The sequence below is a fragment of the Salmo salar genome, chromosome ssa04, assembly GCF_905237065.1.
Source record: "Salmo salar chromosome ssa04, Ssal_v3.1, whole genome shotgun sequence".
NCBI classification, from domain to species: domain Eukaryota; kingdom Metazoa; phylum Chordata; class Actinopteri; order Salmoniformes; family Salmonidae; genus Salmo; species Salmo salar.
Window position 1 is genome coordinate 48,058,838 of NC_059445.1, and position 19,119 is coordinate 48,077,956.

The 19,119-nt window shown below is 41.7% G+C and overlaps 1 protein-coding gene across 1 annotated transcript in view; it reads left to right on the plus strand.

The window, feature by feature from the left end:
* The first annotated feature begins 2,877 nt into the window (after positions 1 to 2,877).
* Positions 2,878 to 19,119, plus strand: part of LOC106603300 (E3 ubiquitin-protein ligase RNF128) — a 36,099-nt gene continuing 19,857 nt past the window's right edge. Inside the window, exons 1-2 of the mRNA XM_014196804.2 lie at positions 2,878 to 3,478; positions 5,543 to 5,790. Coding sequence (XP_014052279.1) covers positions 3,052 to 3,478; positions 5,543 to 5,790 — 675 coding nt within the window. The 5' untranslated portion in view covers positions 2,878 to 3,051. The remainder of the gene's footprint in view (positions 3,479 to 5,542; positions 5,791 to 19,119) is intronic.

The window sequence follows — 19,119 nt, forward strand, 5'->3', positions numbered from 1 at the left end:
TTACAGAGAAGGCAGGTGTCAGTTTACTGCCTACAGTACAGCGCCCCAGGCAGAAGATCAGGAAGACGGGGCTTGACTCCACTATCGATGATGTCGTCCCCACAGTGACCGTACATATATACCCCAACCAGAAGCCATGGATTACAGGCAACATCCGCACTGAGCTAAAGGGTAGAGCTGCTGCTTTCAAGGAGCGGGACTAAACCGGAAGCTTATAAGAAATCCCGCTATGCCCTCCGACAAACCATCACAGGCAAAGCGTCAATACAGGACTAAGATTGAATCGTACTACACCGGCTCCGATGCTCAGATGTGGCAGGGCTTGCAAACTATTAGACTACAAAGGGAAGCACAGCCACGAGGTGCCCAGTGACATAAACCTACCAAACGAGCTAAATTTCTTCTATGCTCACTTCGAGGCAAGTAACACTGAAACATGCACGCGAGCACCAGCCGTTCTGGACGACTGTGTGATCATGCTCTCCATAGCGATGTAAGACCTTTGAACAGGTCAACATTCACAAGGCCACAGGGCCAGACAGATTAGCAGGATGTGTACTCTGAGCATTCGCTGACCAACTGGCAAGTGTCTTCACTGACATTTTCAACCTGTCCCTGACTGAGTCTGTAATACCAACATGTTTCAAGCAGACCACCATAGTCCATATGCCCAAGAACACTAAGGTAACCTGCCTAAATGACTACCGACCCATAGCACTCACGTCTGTAGCCATGAAGTGCTTTGAAAGGCTTGTCATGGCTCACATCAACATCATTATCCCAGAAACTCTAGACCCACTCCAATTTGCATACCACCTCAACAGATCCACAGATGATTCAATCTCTATTGCACTCAACACTGCCCTTTCCCACCTGGACAAAAGGAACACCTATGTGAGGATGCTATTCATTGACTACAGCTCAGCATTCAACACCATAGTACCCTCCAAGCTCTTCATTAAGCTTGAGGCCCTGGGTCTGAACCCCACCCTGTGCAACTGGGTTTTGGACTTCCGACGGGCCGCACCCCAGGTGGTGAAGATAGGAAACAACACCTCCGCTTCGCTGATCCTCAACACAAGGGTGCATGCTCAGCCCCCTCCTGTACTCCCTGTTCAACCATGACTGCGTGGCCACGCATGCCTCCAACTTAATCATCAAGCTTGCAGATGACAACAGTAGTAGGCTTGATTACTGACAACGACAAGACTGCCTACAGGGAGGAGGTGAGGGCTCTGGGAGTGTGGTGCCAGGAAAATAACCTCTAACTCAACATCAACAAAACGAAGGAGTTGATTATGGACTTCAGGAAACAGCAGAGGGAGCACCCCCCCATCCACATCGACAGGACTGCAGTGGAGAAGTTGGAAAGCTTCATGTTCCTTGGCGTACCCATCACTACCTGCCCTCCAGGACACCTACAGCACTCGATGTCACAGGAAGGCCAAAAAGATCAAGGACAACAACCACCCAAGCCACTGCCTGTTCACCCCGATATCATCCAGAAGGCGAGGTCAGTATTGGTACATCAAAGCTGAGACAGAAGCTGTTTTCCAATCTCAAGACCAGCAGACTGTTAAATAGCCATCACATTAGAGGCTGCTGCATATATATATATATATATATATATATATATATATATATATATATACTCAATCAATCACTGGCCACTTTAATAAATGGAACACTAGTCACTTTAATGTTTACATATTTTGCATTACTCATCTCATTTGTATTTTACTGTGTGCTACTGTATTTTAGTCTATGCTTGCCCATATTTATATATTCTTAATTCCATTCCTTTACTTAGATTTGTGTGTATTGTTGTGAACTTGTTAGATATTACTGTTGGAGCTAGAAATAAGTACTTCGCTACACCCGCAATAACATCTGCTAAACATGTGTATGTGACCAATCAAATTGACCTGATTTGATTTTAGAGAAGCTTTTTCTGCTCATGGAAAATTCCTGGGAACTTTTACTTCATTTCATGAAACATGAGAACAACACTTTACATGTTGCGTTTTTATTCAGTGTGACTGTAGTGGGCCTTTAATACTGTGTGTAGGCTAGGTAATACAGGCGGCCTTAATTGGGGAGGACGGGCTCTTCGTAATTGCTGGAACAGAATTATGAAAAGGTTATTGAAAACAAACCCATGGTTTCCATGTATTTAATATCATTCCATTCCAGCCATTATTATGAGCCGTTCTCCCCTCAGCAGCCTCCTGTGCTAGGTATGATTCTGCTAACTTTAGTAAGTTATACTGTATGTTGGCCACATTTGTATCTAAAATAGGCAATGGTGTTTTCTGGTATTTATTTAAATATTTTTTTTTAGGAGCAAATACATTACATGCAAATAGCACTTGATTTTATGATACAGTATGTCTATATTACTTATGGAATGACATACTGTACATGAGAGCAAGATGAATGAAATGAATTTGTACATCAATTGACCAAGTGATAACTTTTTTTCTAAATCAGAGGACAAGCCCGGGGAGGAGTTATGGTTGCATGTCATCGTTCAGTACGTGGGCTGCTATACATCTAGGACCGAACGTCTAGAAACCTAAAGGCTGCGTGTTTGACAACTTTAGCATATTAGCTAATTAGAAAATACTTAATACTTTTAGCTGCTTTGCAACAACTTAGCATTTCAGCTAACCTTAACTGTTTACTCCTCAGGAACATAGGTTTGTAACCCAATAGCACGCATTGCATTGTAAACGTTGTTATTGTGCTGTGGCTCTGTTGAATTTGTTTGTGTTATTTCGCCATGTAAAAAAAATAACTAATAATCCTTGAGGTTTGGTTAAACGTGTGCTTCTCCTTTAAGAATGAAATGGGAGCGTACTACTCTCAATTTGACCTCATTGACGTCACGAAGAGAGGAGCCTAGAACTAGTTCACCTGTCAGCCGCTTAATATCGTAATGACATTAGTTAGACGAGCTACAACTTTTCTTTGTTTGGTTTTTAAGTCTCATACCTTTTATCGACTGTTCAACGCGAAAGGCACTGATAACCCACGCCGTAAAAAAATATTATGGAACCTTTAGCGAAACGGTATCTATTTTCATGGCTGTTTGTGGCTTTAAGTCTTCACGTGTCCAGTTTACATTTTGCAGTAGCGACTTACTACACAGCCTACCTAAACGTGTCGTTTATTGATCCTGCAAACAACGAAACCATATCGCGACTTGGGGAAAGCGGACTAACGGTATATGGACAAGATTCTCCTAAAGTAACGGTGATGGGGGACGTTTATTTACCTGATCCGATTTACAGTTGCGAAAGTGATACTTTTTATGATGTGCCTAGTGGGTCGAAGGGGTGGATCGCCATAATTCAACGCGGCTACGGATGTACTTTTTCACAGAAGATCAATGTTGCAGCCAGTAAAGGAGCTGTTGCTGCTGTAATTTTCAATGGTCTTGGTACAGACAATACAGTCATCCAAATGTCGCACCCAGGTAACGTTACGTAGTTTGCAATTTACAGCAAGATGTGCTCACTTTCTCAATTTCAATAGTGTGTAACTGCAGCCCGTAATTCGGGGCGTTCCTGCGAGAACCCCCCCCCCCCCCCCTTTTTTTTTTAAAAATGTTGGTCAAAAGTGAAAAAGAAATATTATGTCACTATCCTAAAAAGGTGGGGCGAAGGACACTACCGGTCGTCCCGCCTCACGCTAGCACAGCAGAGAGGAGGCTAGGATCTAAAGTGTACTAGCTAGCTTGATAGTTAACGACACCGTGTGCTAGCTAGCTGGTGAAGGACACTGTGTACGGCTAGCTACTGTTATCGCCCCCGCCCCTTTTGTGTTGTTTATCCCGAGCTGGCATCCAATGGTAGTGTTAATGCACAATAACAACTGTAACCCCCGCCTCCGACCTGTCCTAACTGGAACGCCCCGAATTTTGGGCCGCAATTGCACCCTTCTCTTTCATTTAGGCAACCCCGGCCACTTAAATCACCCAATAGCCTACTATATTATTTTATGAAAAGCTCTCATAGTCGAATGGTCAAGATAAGTTAATTTCAAAACCATCGTCTATAGTTGTTAAATTCTAATGTTCTATGAATTACTTTTGAGTATACTTAAGGTAGGCCAACATCAGGAAAGTATTTGCAATATGTGTTCCCTCTGCTCAGCTCTAATTCTGAAGAACCCCACTGTAGGCCTACCTACACATGTCTCATGTGGCATAGCCTTCCATTCTGCCTGTTCTTCCATTCTTTATGCAGTTCAGACACTTAAGTGACATTGACTTGCTGAAAAACTATAGTAATTGCCTCAGATTGTCCATTCCATGTGAGGGCGTAATGAAGTGGTTTTAAAGTGAAAAAACAATAAGCCTTGTAATATTAAGTAATTGAGCTATGCCCTGACTCCATTAGCTAATTTAGGAAATGTTTGTGTTGACATGAGTCACGTTTTGTTTTTCTTTTTTATTTAACCAGGTAGGCCAGTTGAGAACAAGTTCTCATTTACAACTGCAACCTGGCCAAGATAAAGCAGTGTGACAAAAAAAACGGAGTTACACATGGTATAAACAAATGTACAATAATAACACAATAGAAAAATCTAGATAGTGTGTGCAAATGTAGTAAGATTAGGGAGGTAAGGCAATAAGTAGGCCATAGTGGTGAAATAATTACAATTTAGCATTAACACTGGAGTGATAGATGTGCAAGGAGAGATACTGTGGTGCAAAGGAACAAAATAAATAACAATATTGGGATGAGGTAGTTGGGTGGGCTATTTACAGATGGGCTGTGTACAGGTGCAATAATCGGTAAGCTGCTCTGACAGATGATGCTTAAAGTTAGTGAGGGAGATATGAGTCTCCATGTAATAGGGCTGGGAATATTTATATATTTCTTAATTCCATTCTTTTAGATTTTTGTGTATTGTTAGATATTATTGCGCTGTTAGAGCTAGGAACACAAGCATTTCGCTACATGTGTTTGCAACTAATAACGATTTGATTTTTGATTTGAAGTGTCAGGGACCTCCCGATACGATATCACGATACATAGGTGCTGATATGTATTGCGATTCAACGTTCCAAACATATTGCTCACCATATGTTTGCTGCAGAGGGAGCATGAGAGAACTAGTTTTGATCTGTCATGGAAATAAAAATGCTGAAAACAAATTGGCTCCCTATTTAAAATGATGCAGAACCATCTGTATACTGGAGTTTTGGTGCAGGTACAGCCAACTGGCACAAATAATATTTCGATATTGTTGAAACGCTACGATATATCGTTAAAAAAAGTCCTGATATATAACTATATTGATATTATCCCCCATCACTACCATGTAATGGATCCTTCTATTGTTCTACTTACTTTGCAGTAGATATGTTTTCACATTAAAGAACACCATGTTCTTACATTACTTGTTAAATATTTGTAATAGACTGACACATTAGGCCTGGATACTGGGATTTCTTTGAGCACCTGATAGCATATTTAAGGCTCAGCCTGTATGTGTTATGTTTCCTCATACTTTGTTTCCCATCTGGTTACAGGAACAGGAGATATGGTTGCCATCATGATTAGTCACAGACGGGGCATGGAAATTGTTGAGCTGATCAGGCAAGGGATTTCAGTCTCGATGACCATTGAGGTGGGCAAGCAGCATGGTCCCTGGATGAGCCACTACTCTGTCTTCTTTGTCTCCATCTCCTTCTTCATGATAACAGCAGTAACTGTGAGCTACTTCATCTTCTACTCGGCCCGTCGCCTCAACGCCGTTCGTCTACAAAACCTACAACAGGTCAGACTCCAGTCTGTGAAACAATGACGACAATTATTTACCCTCTGTAAACCAGAACTTGACAAACCAGTTTTACACATTCCCACAATGCCTGACTTGGACTGAAATAGGTTGCGTACTAATTTTGTGTGCAGGTGCAGTTTATATTTAGGTGCAGGAACTGCAGTAGTTTTAAGCCTATATTCTGTAATAAGTGCAGGAACACGAGCAGTAGACAATTTGAGGTTCTGGTATTCAGCGCCGTTGAGCTCCTGCCAAAGTAAACTACTGCTTTCCCATGATTGTTTTCACCAGTCATGTTCCTCTCTATTGAATTGCCTCTAGGAGACAGGGAAATATAGTTGGTTTTGTGATTGTTAAACAGGGAAGTAGACTGACCATGAGGTTACCGTAAGTTTTAATGTCTAAACCTGAACAGTCAGATTCAACAGACTTGTCCCAAGTCTGCTAGTAAATACACAATTACTTGTTTGACAGTAACCCCAGTCAGTGGTTTATGCTGCACCTATATTGCCTTTGATCAGTAGAACAATATGGCTGGGAAAATTCCACTGGAAGTGTTTTTCTTTTCTACACTAAACATACAGTGAGCTCAAAGTATTGGCACAGTGACACATTTTTTGTTGTTTTGGCTCTTTACTTCAGCACTTTGGATTTGAAATGAGTTAGAGGCATGAATACCATACCCCCCCCAAAAATGCTAACCTCCCCTGTTATTGTAATGGTGAGAGGTTATTAGCATGTCTTGGGGGTAGGATATTTGTGCATCTAAGTTTCTCCCTCATCATTATTCCCGATTCTTTCAGGACTATCCGTAATCATGGTATCATCCACATTAATGTACGAGTCTGAAACATTCTATTCTTATTTACAATACAAGTGACTCCAAAATGACACTACGTTATTTACCATTAATTTCTATTGGGCACAAAATCTGAAACGCAACCAAAACAAACAGCAAATGCATTCAAGTTTGTACAGTCACAAGCTTAATGTAGTCATTGCCTGCTAGGAATATGGGACCAAATACTTAACTTTTTACTACCGTAATTTCCGGACTATAAGCCGCAACTTTTTTCCCACACTTTGAACCTCGCGGCTTAAACAATGACGCGGCTAATATATGTTTTTTCTCCAAAAAAAGACATTCTGTGACGTGCTCAGTTTTTTGGCGGCATGAAGCTTTCATTAGACCAATGAAATTGCCGAACGGGTTAATGAGTCGATGATAAGACGTTGGAAACAGCAGCGTGAGGAATTGACTCAGTGCAAAAAGACAACTAAAGCTTACTGCTAATTTATTTTTTGTTACAAGCCGTGTTTTGTTAAAGCCTATTTATTTTTGTTAAAGCTATTTATTTTTGTTACAAGCCGTGTTTCGTTAAAGCCTGCAGCAAAGCACCCCCACAACATGATGCTGCCACCCCCGTGCTTGACGGTTGGGATGGTGTTCAAGCTTCCTCCTTTTTCCTCCAAACATAATGATGGTCATTATGGCCAAGCAGTTACATTTTGTTTCATCAGACCAGATGACATTTCTCCAAGTAGGATATTTTACTTAATGCAGTTGCGAACCGTAGTCTGGCTTTTTATGGCGGTTTTGGAGCAGTGGCTTATTCCTTGCTGAGCGGTCTTTCAAGTTATGTCAATATAGGACTTGTTTTACTGTGGATATAGATACTTTTGTACCTGTTTACTCCAGCATCTTCACAAGGTCCTTTTCTGTTGTTCTGGGATTGATTTGCACTTTTCGCACCAAAGTACGTTCATCTCTAGGAGACAGAACACGTCTCCTTCCTGAGCGGTATGACGGCTGCGTGGTCCCATGGTGTTTATACTTGCGTACTATTGTTTGTACAGATGAACGTGGTACCTTCAGGCATTTGGAAATTGCTCCCAAGGATGAACCAGACTTGTGGAGATCTCCAATTTAGTTTTCTGAGGTCTTGGCTGATTTCTTTTGATATTCCTATGATGTCAAGCAAAGAGGCACTGAGTTAGAAGGTAGGCCTTGAAATACATCCACAGGTACACCTCCAATTGACTCAAATGATGTCAATTAGCCTATCAGACATTTCTAAAGCCATGACATCATTTTCTGGAACAGTCAACTTAGTGTATGTAAACTTCTGAAGCACTAGAATTGTGATAGTGAAATCTGTCTGTAAACAATTATTGGAAAAATTACTTGTCATGCACAAAGTAGATGTCCTAACTGACTTGCCAAAACTATATTTTGTTAACAAGACATTTGTGGAGTGGTTGATACACTTAAGTTGGAGTCATTAAAACATGTTTATGTAAACTTCCGACTTCAACTGCATGCTGAGCACTTGTTGACTGTTTTCCTTCACTCTGCGGTCCGACTCATCCCAAACCATCTCAATTTAGTTGAGGTCATGGGATTGTAGAGGCCAGGTCATTTGATGCAGCACTCCATCACTCGCCTTGGTAAAATAGCCCTTACACAGCCTGGAGGTGTGTTGGGTCATTGTCCTGTTGAAAAAAAAAAAAGCCCAAACCAGATGGAATGGCGCATCGCTGCAGAATGTTGTGGTAGCCATGCTGGTTAAGTGTGCCTTGAATTCTAAATAAATCAAAGACAGTGTCACCAGCAAAGCACCCCCACACCATAACACCACCACCTCCATGCTTCACAGTGGGAAATAGACATGCGGAGATCATCCGTTCAACCACACCGCGTCTCACAAAGACACGGCGGTTGGAACCAAAATCTCCAATTTGAATTCTTAAGAACAATGGACACATTTCCACCAGTCTATTGTCCTTTGCTCGTGTTTCTTGGCCCAAGCAAGTCTCTTCTTATTGGTGTCCTTTAGTAGTGGGTTCTTTGCAGCAATTTGACCATGAAGGCCTGATGCATGCAGTTTCCTCTGAACAGCTGATGTTGTGTCTGTTACTTGAACTCTGACGCATTTATTTGGGCTGCAATTTCTGAGGCTGGTACCTCTGAACTTATCCTGTGCAGCAGAGATATCTCTGGGTCTTCCTTTCCTGTGGCGGTCCTCATGAGAGCCAGTTTCACCTCAGTGCTTGATGGTTTTTGCGACTTCACTTGAAGAAACTTTCAAAGTTCTTGAAATTTTGCGAATTGGCTACTGATGCACCGATATTACATTTTTGGCTGTTATCTGATATTTTCCTTGGCAATTTTTTTTTTTACATATTTAAAATTTTAGTGGCCTTTTTAAGCATTCTAGTACAGTTAAATAGTTAACAGACACAGCGGTCTTAGACACTGCATCTCAGTGCAAGAAGCATGACTACATTCCCTGGTTCGAATCCAGGCTGTCTCTCATCCGGCCGTGATTGGGAGTCTCATAGGGCGGCGCACAATTGGCACAGCGTTGTCCGGGTTTGACCGGGGTAGGCTGTCGAGTTAAATAAGAATTTGTTTTTAACTGACTTGCCTAGTTAAAGGTTACACACACCACACTGAACAAAAAGTTATTTGTTGGCGTTTACGTATGTCCCCATTACCAGTAAAACAGAATAAAAACGTATTTCTTTCACTTACTTGCTGTGCTGTTTCGTTTGTTCAGTCGTTTCATTCTTAACCAGGATTTCTTATACTATGGAACGCCATTTGGGTCTTTGCGTGTCAAAGATACGTTAAATAACAATATGAATGACTGCACGTCACATTTAACAAGTTCATACATTTTTTACATATTGGTGCTAGCTAGGTACCCCAGAAGTTGTGGTTGAACAAATAATGCTTTATTACCAACGTGGTATTGTAAACCCATCGTTCGTGGCTGGTGTTTGCTTGTTTAGACTTTTTGTACATCTTTGACAGTGTTACTGATAGTAGTGGTGGTGCTTGGCTTGCACATGCAAATTCAGAACCCACAACATTCTATTATAGAACTGTGTTATTTGACATGTCAAAATCAAAGCTTATTTAACGGGTCAAATAGTGTTATTTGACCTATCTTTTTTGAATTGCAAAGACCCAAACAGCATTCCATAGTATGTTGTGACGCTATTACTATGTAACTCTGGTACGGCAACGTCTTAAAAATAGCGCACTTGGCACTGTGTACCCGTGCTTGACCAGTCGGCGAAAGCCACCATCACCCACGACAGAGAATGGTTGATTGTCAAGGGCAATGAATTACATTATCTTGGCGTTTAATGGATTTCACCTTTTGAGTTGTCTCGCTGAAATGTTGTTACTCTTTCATATGAATGCTCAATTTGTTGACTGCTTAATCCACACAGCAGACATTGTGGGCTAGGTTAGGAATGCTGTGTGTAGCGCAATATTTGACATGCAGTCATTACGTTATACAGGTATGCATGTCAGCTTTGACATCCGTTTTGCATGTCGGCGTTAAACTGGACATCGAGCCTATATTGATGTTGGCATTTTTAGCTAATTTCGGCCAATTCCGATATGTTCACCGATATATCGTGGATCACTAGTATTGACTGACCTTCATGTCGTAAAGTAATGATGGACTGTCATTGCTCTTTGCTTATTTGAGCTGTTCTGGCCATAATATTGACTTGATCTTTTACAAAATAGGGCTATCTTTTGAAAACCACCACTACCTTGTCACAACACAGCTGATTGACTCAAAGATATTAAGAAGGAAAGAAATTCCACAAATGAACTTTTAACAAGGCACACCTATTCATTTTAAATGCATTCCAGGTGATTACCTCATGAAGCTGGTTGAGAGAATGCCAAGAGTGCGCAAAGGGTGGCTATTTGAAGAATCACAAATATATTTTGATTTAACACTTTTTTTGGTTTTTATATAATTCCATATATGTTAATACATAGTTTTGATGTCTTCACTATTATTCTACAATGTAGAAATTAGTCAAAATAAAGAAAAACCCTTGAATGAGAAGGTGTTCTAAAACTTTTCACCGGTGGTGTACATATATTTATACCCTCCACTCCACCCTCCACTTACTCTGTTTTTCTTACACTGTACCCAATGATTTATGACAACTTGCTTGGTAGGTCGATGTTCTCATTGTGGTTTTACAGATGTTTAATCCGTTTTATGTACACACTTTATTTTAATATTTATGAAATGCATATTGTTATATTTGGTAGCACTTGTTTTTCCTTCACCTCCAACCCCTTGCGATGCGTGGAGTGGGTGTGGCTAGGTCTACATAAGGGTTCTAATATAAAAAAAACTCACAAAAACTATGACTGAGGCCGGTACGAAAGTTCATTAAAGGTCATTGATACAATCAAGAGCAGTGTGCGGGTTCCTACTTTTTCCTCATCTTATCTGGCTGTTGCCATGCACCTGCAAAAAAGGTAGTTCAGCTGTGTGAGTGCCTTTTGAATTTGACTTTACAAACAACAAGAGGGCTTAATTAGAGCCTAGACCTATATGAAATAACTGGCTGAGGTAGGCTATGAGGCTTAAGTTAACAGCCTAATAGAAGTAGGATTTATTTTATTAGGCCTACTTCCAATTGCAACTGGTCAAAAATGTAGCATCCTACATTAAACAATTTAAAGAAAAGGTCTGCACGTACGAACTAAAACAATGTAACTAAAAAGAAAGTGCACATTTGTAATTCCCAAACTGTAAAAGTAAGTGGCAAGGTAGATACAAATAGTGGTTAAAATAAAGAATGTAGCCCCTCATGCAAATGATTCCTATTAGCAGGACAATAGACTTTTTATATCCGGCTACTGTTGTGAAAATCCCTCAACTTGCAATGTATTCGATGCTGAAGTACTCTAAAGCGTTACATTTGTAACCCAAAACAGCATTTCTTCAACATCTTTATGCTTTCGTTAGTCTTCTTGTTCTTATTCCTTTTTAATATGTAGCAGTTTTGAGAAAATTGCTCACGGGCCATGGTTGATTCATCTGTGAAGATGACGTTATTGAATGTCTCGCCAGCTTTGATCTGGGCCTGCAGGACGCAAATTTCTTTGTTTGTCAGACAAATCATTGAGTCGAAACTACAGTACAAAACAAACGAACGTGCATGGTTAATGTTGTGAGAATTAAAAATATACTGCTCAAAAAAATAAAGGGAACTCTTAAACAACACAATGTAACTCCAAGTCAATCACACTTCTGTGAAATCAAACTGTCCACTTAGGAAGCAACACTGATTGACAATAAATTTCACATGCTGTTGTGCAAATGGAATAGACAACAGGTGGAAATTATAGGCAATAAGCAAGACACCCCCAATAAAGGAGTGGTTCTGCAGGTGGAGACCACAGACCACTTCTCAGTTCCTATGCTTCCTGGCTGATGTTTTGGTCACTTTTGAATGCTGGCGGTGCTTTCACTCTAGTGGTAGCATGAGACGGAGTCTACAACCCACACAAGTGGCTCAGGTAGTGCAGGTCATCCAGGATGGCACATCAATGTGAGCTATGGCAAGAAGGTTTGCTGTGTCTGTCAGCGTAGTGTCCAGAGCACGGAGGCGCTACCAGGAGACAGGTCAGTACATCAGGAGACGTGGAGGAGGCCGTAGGAGGGCAACAACCCAGCAGCAGGACCGCTACCTCCGCCTTTGTGCAAGGAAGAGCACTGCCAGAGCCCTGCAAAATGACCTCCAGCAGGCCACAAATGTGCATGTGTCTGCTCAAACGGTCAGAAACAGACTCTATGAGGGCCCGACGTCCACAGGTGGGTTGTGCTTACAGCCCAACACCGTGCAGGACGTTTGGCATTTGCCAGAGAACACCAAGATTGGCAAATTCGCCACTGGCGCCCTGTGCTCTTCACAGATGAAAGCAGGTTCACACCGAGCACATGTGACAGTCTGGAGACGCCGTGGAGAACGTACTGCTGCCTGCAACATCCTCTAGCATGACCGGTTTGGCGGTGGGTCAATCATGGTGTGGGGTGGCATTTCTTTGGGGGGCCGCACAGCCCTCCATGTGCTCGCCAGAGGTAGCCTGACTGCCATTAGGTACCGAAATGAGATCCTCAGACCCCTTGTGAGACCATATGCTGGTGCGGTTGGCCCTGGGTTCCTCCTAATGCAAGACAACGCTAGACCTCATGTGGCTGGAGTGTATCGGCAGTTCCTGCAAGAGGAAGGCATTGATGCTATGGACTGGCCCGCCCGTTCCCCAGACCTGAATCCAATTGAGCACATCTGGGACATCATGTCTCGCTCCATCCACCAACGCCACGTTGCACCACAGACTGTCCAGGAGTTGGCGGATGCTTTAGTCCAGGTCTGGGAGGAGATCCCTCAGGAGACCATCCGCCACCTCATCAGGAGCATGCCCAGGCGTTGTAGGGAGGTCATACAGGCACGTGGAGGCCACACACACTACTGAGCCTCATTTTGACTTGTTTTAAGGACATTACATCAAAGTTGGATCAGCCTGTAGTGTGGTTTTCCACTTTAATTTTGAGTGTGACTCCAAATCCAGACCTCCATAGGTTGATAAATTGGATTTTTGTGTGATTTTGTTGTCAGCACATTCAACTATGTAAAGAAAAAAGTATTTTTAATAAGATTATTTCATTCATTCAGATCTAGGATGTGTTATTTTAGTGTTCCCTTTATTTTTTTGAGCAGTGTGTATATAAAGCATTTCTAACCGAGCCGTGATGCCCGCAGATTAGATTGCCTTTGCCGATCGCTCATCATCTTCATTCATCAGTGAGTCAATGGCTTTAATAGTCATTGACTCACTCACGCATTGAAAAGGAACAAGATGGCATCACAATCCATGCTAGGCACACCTGTGAGCTCTGGAACTCCACCTCCGACAGGCAGTCAACATACAGTACGTGGCGGGTTCGTCAGGTTTTCGCTTCACCTTGACATTTCCATTCCTCTTCTGACAACAGAACTTGACCAACTGCTCACCAGGCACAGCAAGGGCCGCCCGGACTGTTATGCTGTTCTGCTATTCCAAGGATGTGTAAACAAAAGGGATACCACGAGTGGGCACAGAATACATAGCCTTCCCGCTGTGGCTGTCTATTTCAGCACCGTTTCGCGCTGCTCTGAGATGAGCATGGAGAAACGAAAATGTTAAAATATTCCATGATATTCTTAAGATATGTGTTGACTGAATATAATAAGCAAGTGATGTCGGCAAAATAATAAAGTTTGATTTATTTCTGGAGAAACCTTTCTAAATAACTGGCTTTATTTACAAATTAGTGAGAATGTCTCACCCCATGTTCAAGAATTGCCTTTTTCTCGCTCACTCTAGGTTAAATGAAAACAAAATTTCCAAAATATCTTTACTTTTTAAACAAAGCGATTTGTTATTAATTAGAATTATATAAAGTCCCCTTAGATATTCTCACAGATCACAATGGAAAATGACCCTTAGATTTAAATATAGTCCTCCAATCCTCTAAATGTTATTGGTGGAGAGTCACATTGACAAAAATATTTTTAGATATACTGTTAAATTGTGTAGTTCTTATTTATTTAAAAAGCATAGTGAAGTTATAAGCAAAAGCCTACAACCATTTTAGCACTCTTTCGGCTGCTCTGAAACAAGCACGAACAGGGATTATTTAGCTAAATAGCCCAGTACTGTCGGACATCACGTTGTACAGCGCCATGTTTTCTGTTCCATCCTAACAGTAACCCAGAGGGTTTTTCATTTTTCATGGAGTAGGAACGCCATAATATTAATCAAATTAATTCAGCAAGTACCAGTCAAAAGTTTGGACACACATACTCATTCAAGGATTATTCTATATTTGTACTATTTTCTACATTGTAGAATAATAGTGAAGACATCAACTGTAGCAGGTGTAGCCCATCATGCAAATGTTTCCTATTAGCAGGACAATAGACTTTTCATAAACCGGCTACTGTTGTGAAAATCCCTCAACTTGCAATGTATTCGATGCTTAAATACTCTAAAGTGTTACATTTCTAACTCAAAACAGCAGTACAGTGTTTCTTCATCAACACCTTTATGCTTTCGTAAATAAAATAACGAGAGAAAAGGACATTCAAATGTGGCTGTTTATTTCACTTAATCTCCATTTGGGTATTGGTTAGACAAGAATTAGAAAATTAGGGTGCAGAAATGTTATGCTCTTAGTGTAACTTTTATTTAACTAGGCAAGTCAGTTATGATCAAATTCTTTTTTTACAGGGACAGCCTACACCTTCGTCGTAAATAGCCTAATACTGTACTGCCGACCGTCATTTTCCGTTCCAGCAAGTACCAGTCAAAAGTTTGGACACCTACTCATTCCAGGATTTCTATATTTTTACTACTTTCTACATTGTAGAATAATAGTGAAGACATCACAACTATGAAATAACACATATGGAATCAGTTAAGAACAAATTCCTATTTACAAGGACAGCCTACTCCTTCCTCCCCAACGGGGATTTGAACCCCGGTCTCCCGTGTGCCCTGCATTCTGTAGTACAGACATGGCCTGCTCTCCCTTATGTAAGGAATTAGGCATTTTCCCATGTTTATTACAGTGTGTACTGTAGACTGCACAGTAGCCTAATAAACACACATTTTGTTAATAAAGTCATGATAAAAAATACTCTTTCAAAGTGCAGGTGTTGATTTAGTTATATATCCATAACAAATTACTATGGGAATAAATATAATTGATTTACAGAAATATTGTAACAAAGTTGTCTAATGAAGGCAAACAATTTAGAATCCTGTAGCCTACTCCCGACCGTCATGTTGTACATCGCCATATTTTCCATTCCATCTTAACGGAAACCCTGACAGGCTGACCACACCGCGTGCGAGAGCGTTGCAAAATAAATGTAGAAATCTATGTTATTCAATTATTGCACCCACACTGCTCCCGTGCGCCAACGAGCGTCTGCGTTGCCAAGGGCTAAAATAGAAATCGGTTCTATTTCTGACGCAGATTGCCCTGCAAGTCCTGACTCTCCCATCTCCTCATTGGTTTATAGAAGCAGGTACCCACGTGCCATCTCCTCATTGGTTATACCCACGTGGGTGACTGAAAGACTGAGGTCAGTGGCGGTAATGCACCTAATTTATAAAAGTTGCCATTCGCAATATAAAGTCAAGAGAAGAAAAGTCCTGGAAGGAAGAGAGATGACTAGAAATGATTCGGTTGACCGTTTTATGTGTGGATTAATTTGCAGAGTAGAGGACCTTGTGCATTTCAGGTAAAATAACAACTCAATGTTTAAATCCCAGGACAAATTAGCTAGCATCAGCAAGCTAGCTAAATAGGACAAATTAGCTAGCAAGTGCAAGCTAACTAGCTAAATTGCCACAAATGTTTAATGCTTTTCGACCGGTCTTCAAATTAATATAATTGGTTCAGAGTTTGTTTTTGATATTTTGATCGCGTTTGGTGTGTGTGGACAAAATAAATGTATGCACGCACGCAGCCGGTTTGGGTTCCTTGTGAGGGTTTCGTTTTTCTCTGAATAGAAACACCATAATATGAATCAAATTAATTAAGCCAACTTTCGTTATCATTCCCATATACTATGTTACTACAAAAATGGTTTTAAATTCTCTGGTAATGCCAATACGGAATACTATCAAATGCTTCTCAAAGATGCCCTCTGGTGGTCAAACTAGCAATAACAGTAACAGAAAAAATGGCAGAGAATTAAATGACTTGCCACAGAATGCTACGGCAGCACGCAAGGTGTGCCGTGACGCAACTTTTAAAGGAGGAACCACTGTAGGTATTCCTTTTGTACAGATGAGATACGGCAGTGTGATGGTGATTGCGTCGTCTGTGGACCTGTTGGGGCGGTATACAAACTGAAGTGGGTCTAGGGTGGCCTCTAAGGTGGCGATATGATCCTCGACTAGTCTCTCAAAGCACTTCATGATGACAGAAGTGAGTGCTACGGGGCGGTAGTAATTTAGTTCTGTTACCTTTGCTGCTTTGGGTACAGGAACAATGGTAGCCATCTTGAAGCATGTGGGGACAACAGACTGGGATAGGGAGCAACTGAATATGTCCATAAACACACCCGCCAGTTCGTCTGCGCATGCTTTGAGGACGCGGCTAGGGATTGTATCTAGGCCATCAGCCTTGCGAGGGTTAACCCGTTTAAATGGGGGGGGGGGGGCGCAGTCCTTGTTAGCGGGCCGCGACGGTGGCAATATATTATCCTCAAAGCGGGCAAAGGTGTTTAGTTTGTCTGGAAGCGTGACAACAGGGTCTGTGACGTGAATGGTTTTCTTTTGTAGTCTGTGATTTCCTGTAGACCCTGCCACATACGTCTCATGTCTGAGCTGTTGAATTGTGACTCCATCTTGTCCCTGTACTGAGATTTAGATTGCCTTGCAGAGAGGAATAACACTGTTTATATTGTCATATTCCCAGACTTCTTTCCATGGTTAAATGCAGTGGCTCGTGCTTTCAGTTTGCGCAAATGCCGCCATCCATCCACGGTTTCTGGTTAGGGTAAGTTTTAATAGTCACAGTGGGTACAACATCTCAAGTGCACTTTATAAATGCACTCACCGAGTCAGCTTGTAGGTCGATGTTGTTCTCTGAGGCTGACTGGAACACATTCCAGTCCGCATGTTCAAAACAATCTTGAAGCTTGGCTTCCGATTTTTCGGACCAGCGTTTTATGGTTCTCATCACTGGTACATCCTGTTTGAGTTTCGGTAGGAGCAAGATGGCGTCGTGGTCGGATTTGCCGAAGGGAGGGCGGGGGAGGGCTTTGTCTGCATCGTGGACGTTAGAGAAGCAGTGGTCGAGGATATTGCCCATACATGTAGCACAATCAATATGCTGGTAGAATATAGGTAGCCTTGTTCTCAAATTTGCTTTGTTAAAATCCCCAGCTACAATAAATGGAGCCTCAGGATATATGGTTTCCAGTTTGCATATAGTCCAGTGTAGTTTCTTGATGGCCGTCTTGGTGTCTGCTTGAGGGGGAATGTACACAGCTGTGACTATAACTGACGAGAATTCTGTTGGTAGGTAAAATGGCCGGCATTTTATTGCAAGGAATTCTAGGTCTGGTGAGCAGAAGGACTTGAGTTCCTGTATGATTTTATGATTACACCATGAGTTGTTTTATAATCCATTCCACTGGCATTTCGCATAGATTCTTCCAACCCCAAAATTGGTTCTACACCTATCACCATGTAACAGTATTCGGGTATTGTTACTGGTCCTATGGTCAGAGACATGGGTAGTAGTCATATCGCTTTTGATTCTGCGCTTGTTACCCTGCTTAATTGTAGTACTTTTCCCTGTCGTAAATTCTGCTTATTTCGAGCTCCCTTGCCCCGCTACACTCACTCTTCCAATGACCAACGACCCCACATTTAAAACAATGCTCTGACGCTCTGCACCTGGGGATAGATTGTCACTGCTCTTTCCTCGTTTCTTTCTTACCTTGGCCGTTAAAACCACTGTTAGTGACTTGCACTGTGGCTTTATTAATTAACCACACGCATGGCTACGAAGCGAGCAGAATTAATTCCACTCTCAAAGCCATCCCAATGAAAATGTTGGTCCACTATCCCCTCAATAGCTGTTTTGATAACAGGTTTCAAACCTGCCACCATAGCAGGCATACAGTGCATTCAAAATGTTTTCAGACCCCTTTTTCCACATTTTGTTACGTTAGTCTTTTTAAGTCAATTTTAGAATAATCTACACACTACCCTATAATGACAAAGCAAAAAGTTTTTATTTTTAAATATTTATTGAAAATAAACTGAAATACCTGATTTACATAAGTATTCAGACCCTTTGCTATGAGACTTGAAATTGAACTCAGGTGCATCCTGTTTTCATTGATCATTCTTGATCAGATGTTTCTACAACTTGATAGGAGTCCACCTCTGGTAAATTCAATTGATTGGACATGATTTGGAAAGGCACACACCTGTCTATATAAGATCCCACAGTTGACAGTGCAATGTCAGGGCAAAACCAAGCCATGAGGTCGAGGGAATTGTCCGTAGAGCTCTGAGACAAAACATTTCTGCAGCATTGAAGGTCCCCAAGAAGATAGTGGCCTCCATTTTTAAATGGAAGAAGTTTGGAACCACCAAGACTCTTCCTAGAGCTGGCCAAACTGAGAAATCGGGGGAGAAGGGCCTTGATCACGGAGGTGACCTGGAACCCGATGGCCCTCTGTCAGAGCTCTGGAGTTCCTCTGTGGAGATAGTTGTCCTTCTGGAAGGTTCTTCCATCTCTGCAGCACTCCACCAATCAGGCCTTTATGGTAGAGTGGCCAGACGGACACTCCTCACTAAAAGGTACATGACAGCCCACTTGGAGTTTGCCAAAAGTCACCTAAAGGACTCTGATCATGAGAAACAAGATTCTCTGGTCTGACGAAACCAAGAATTAACTCTTTGGCCTGAATGGTAAG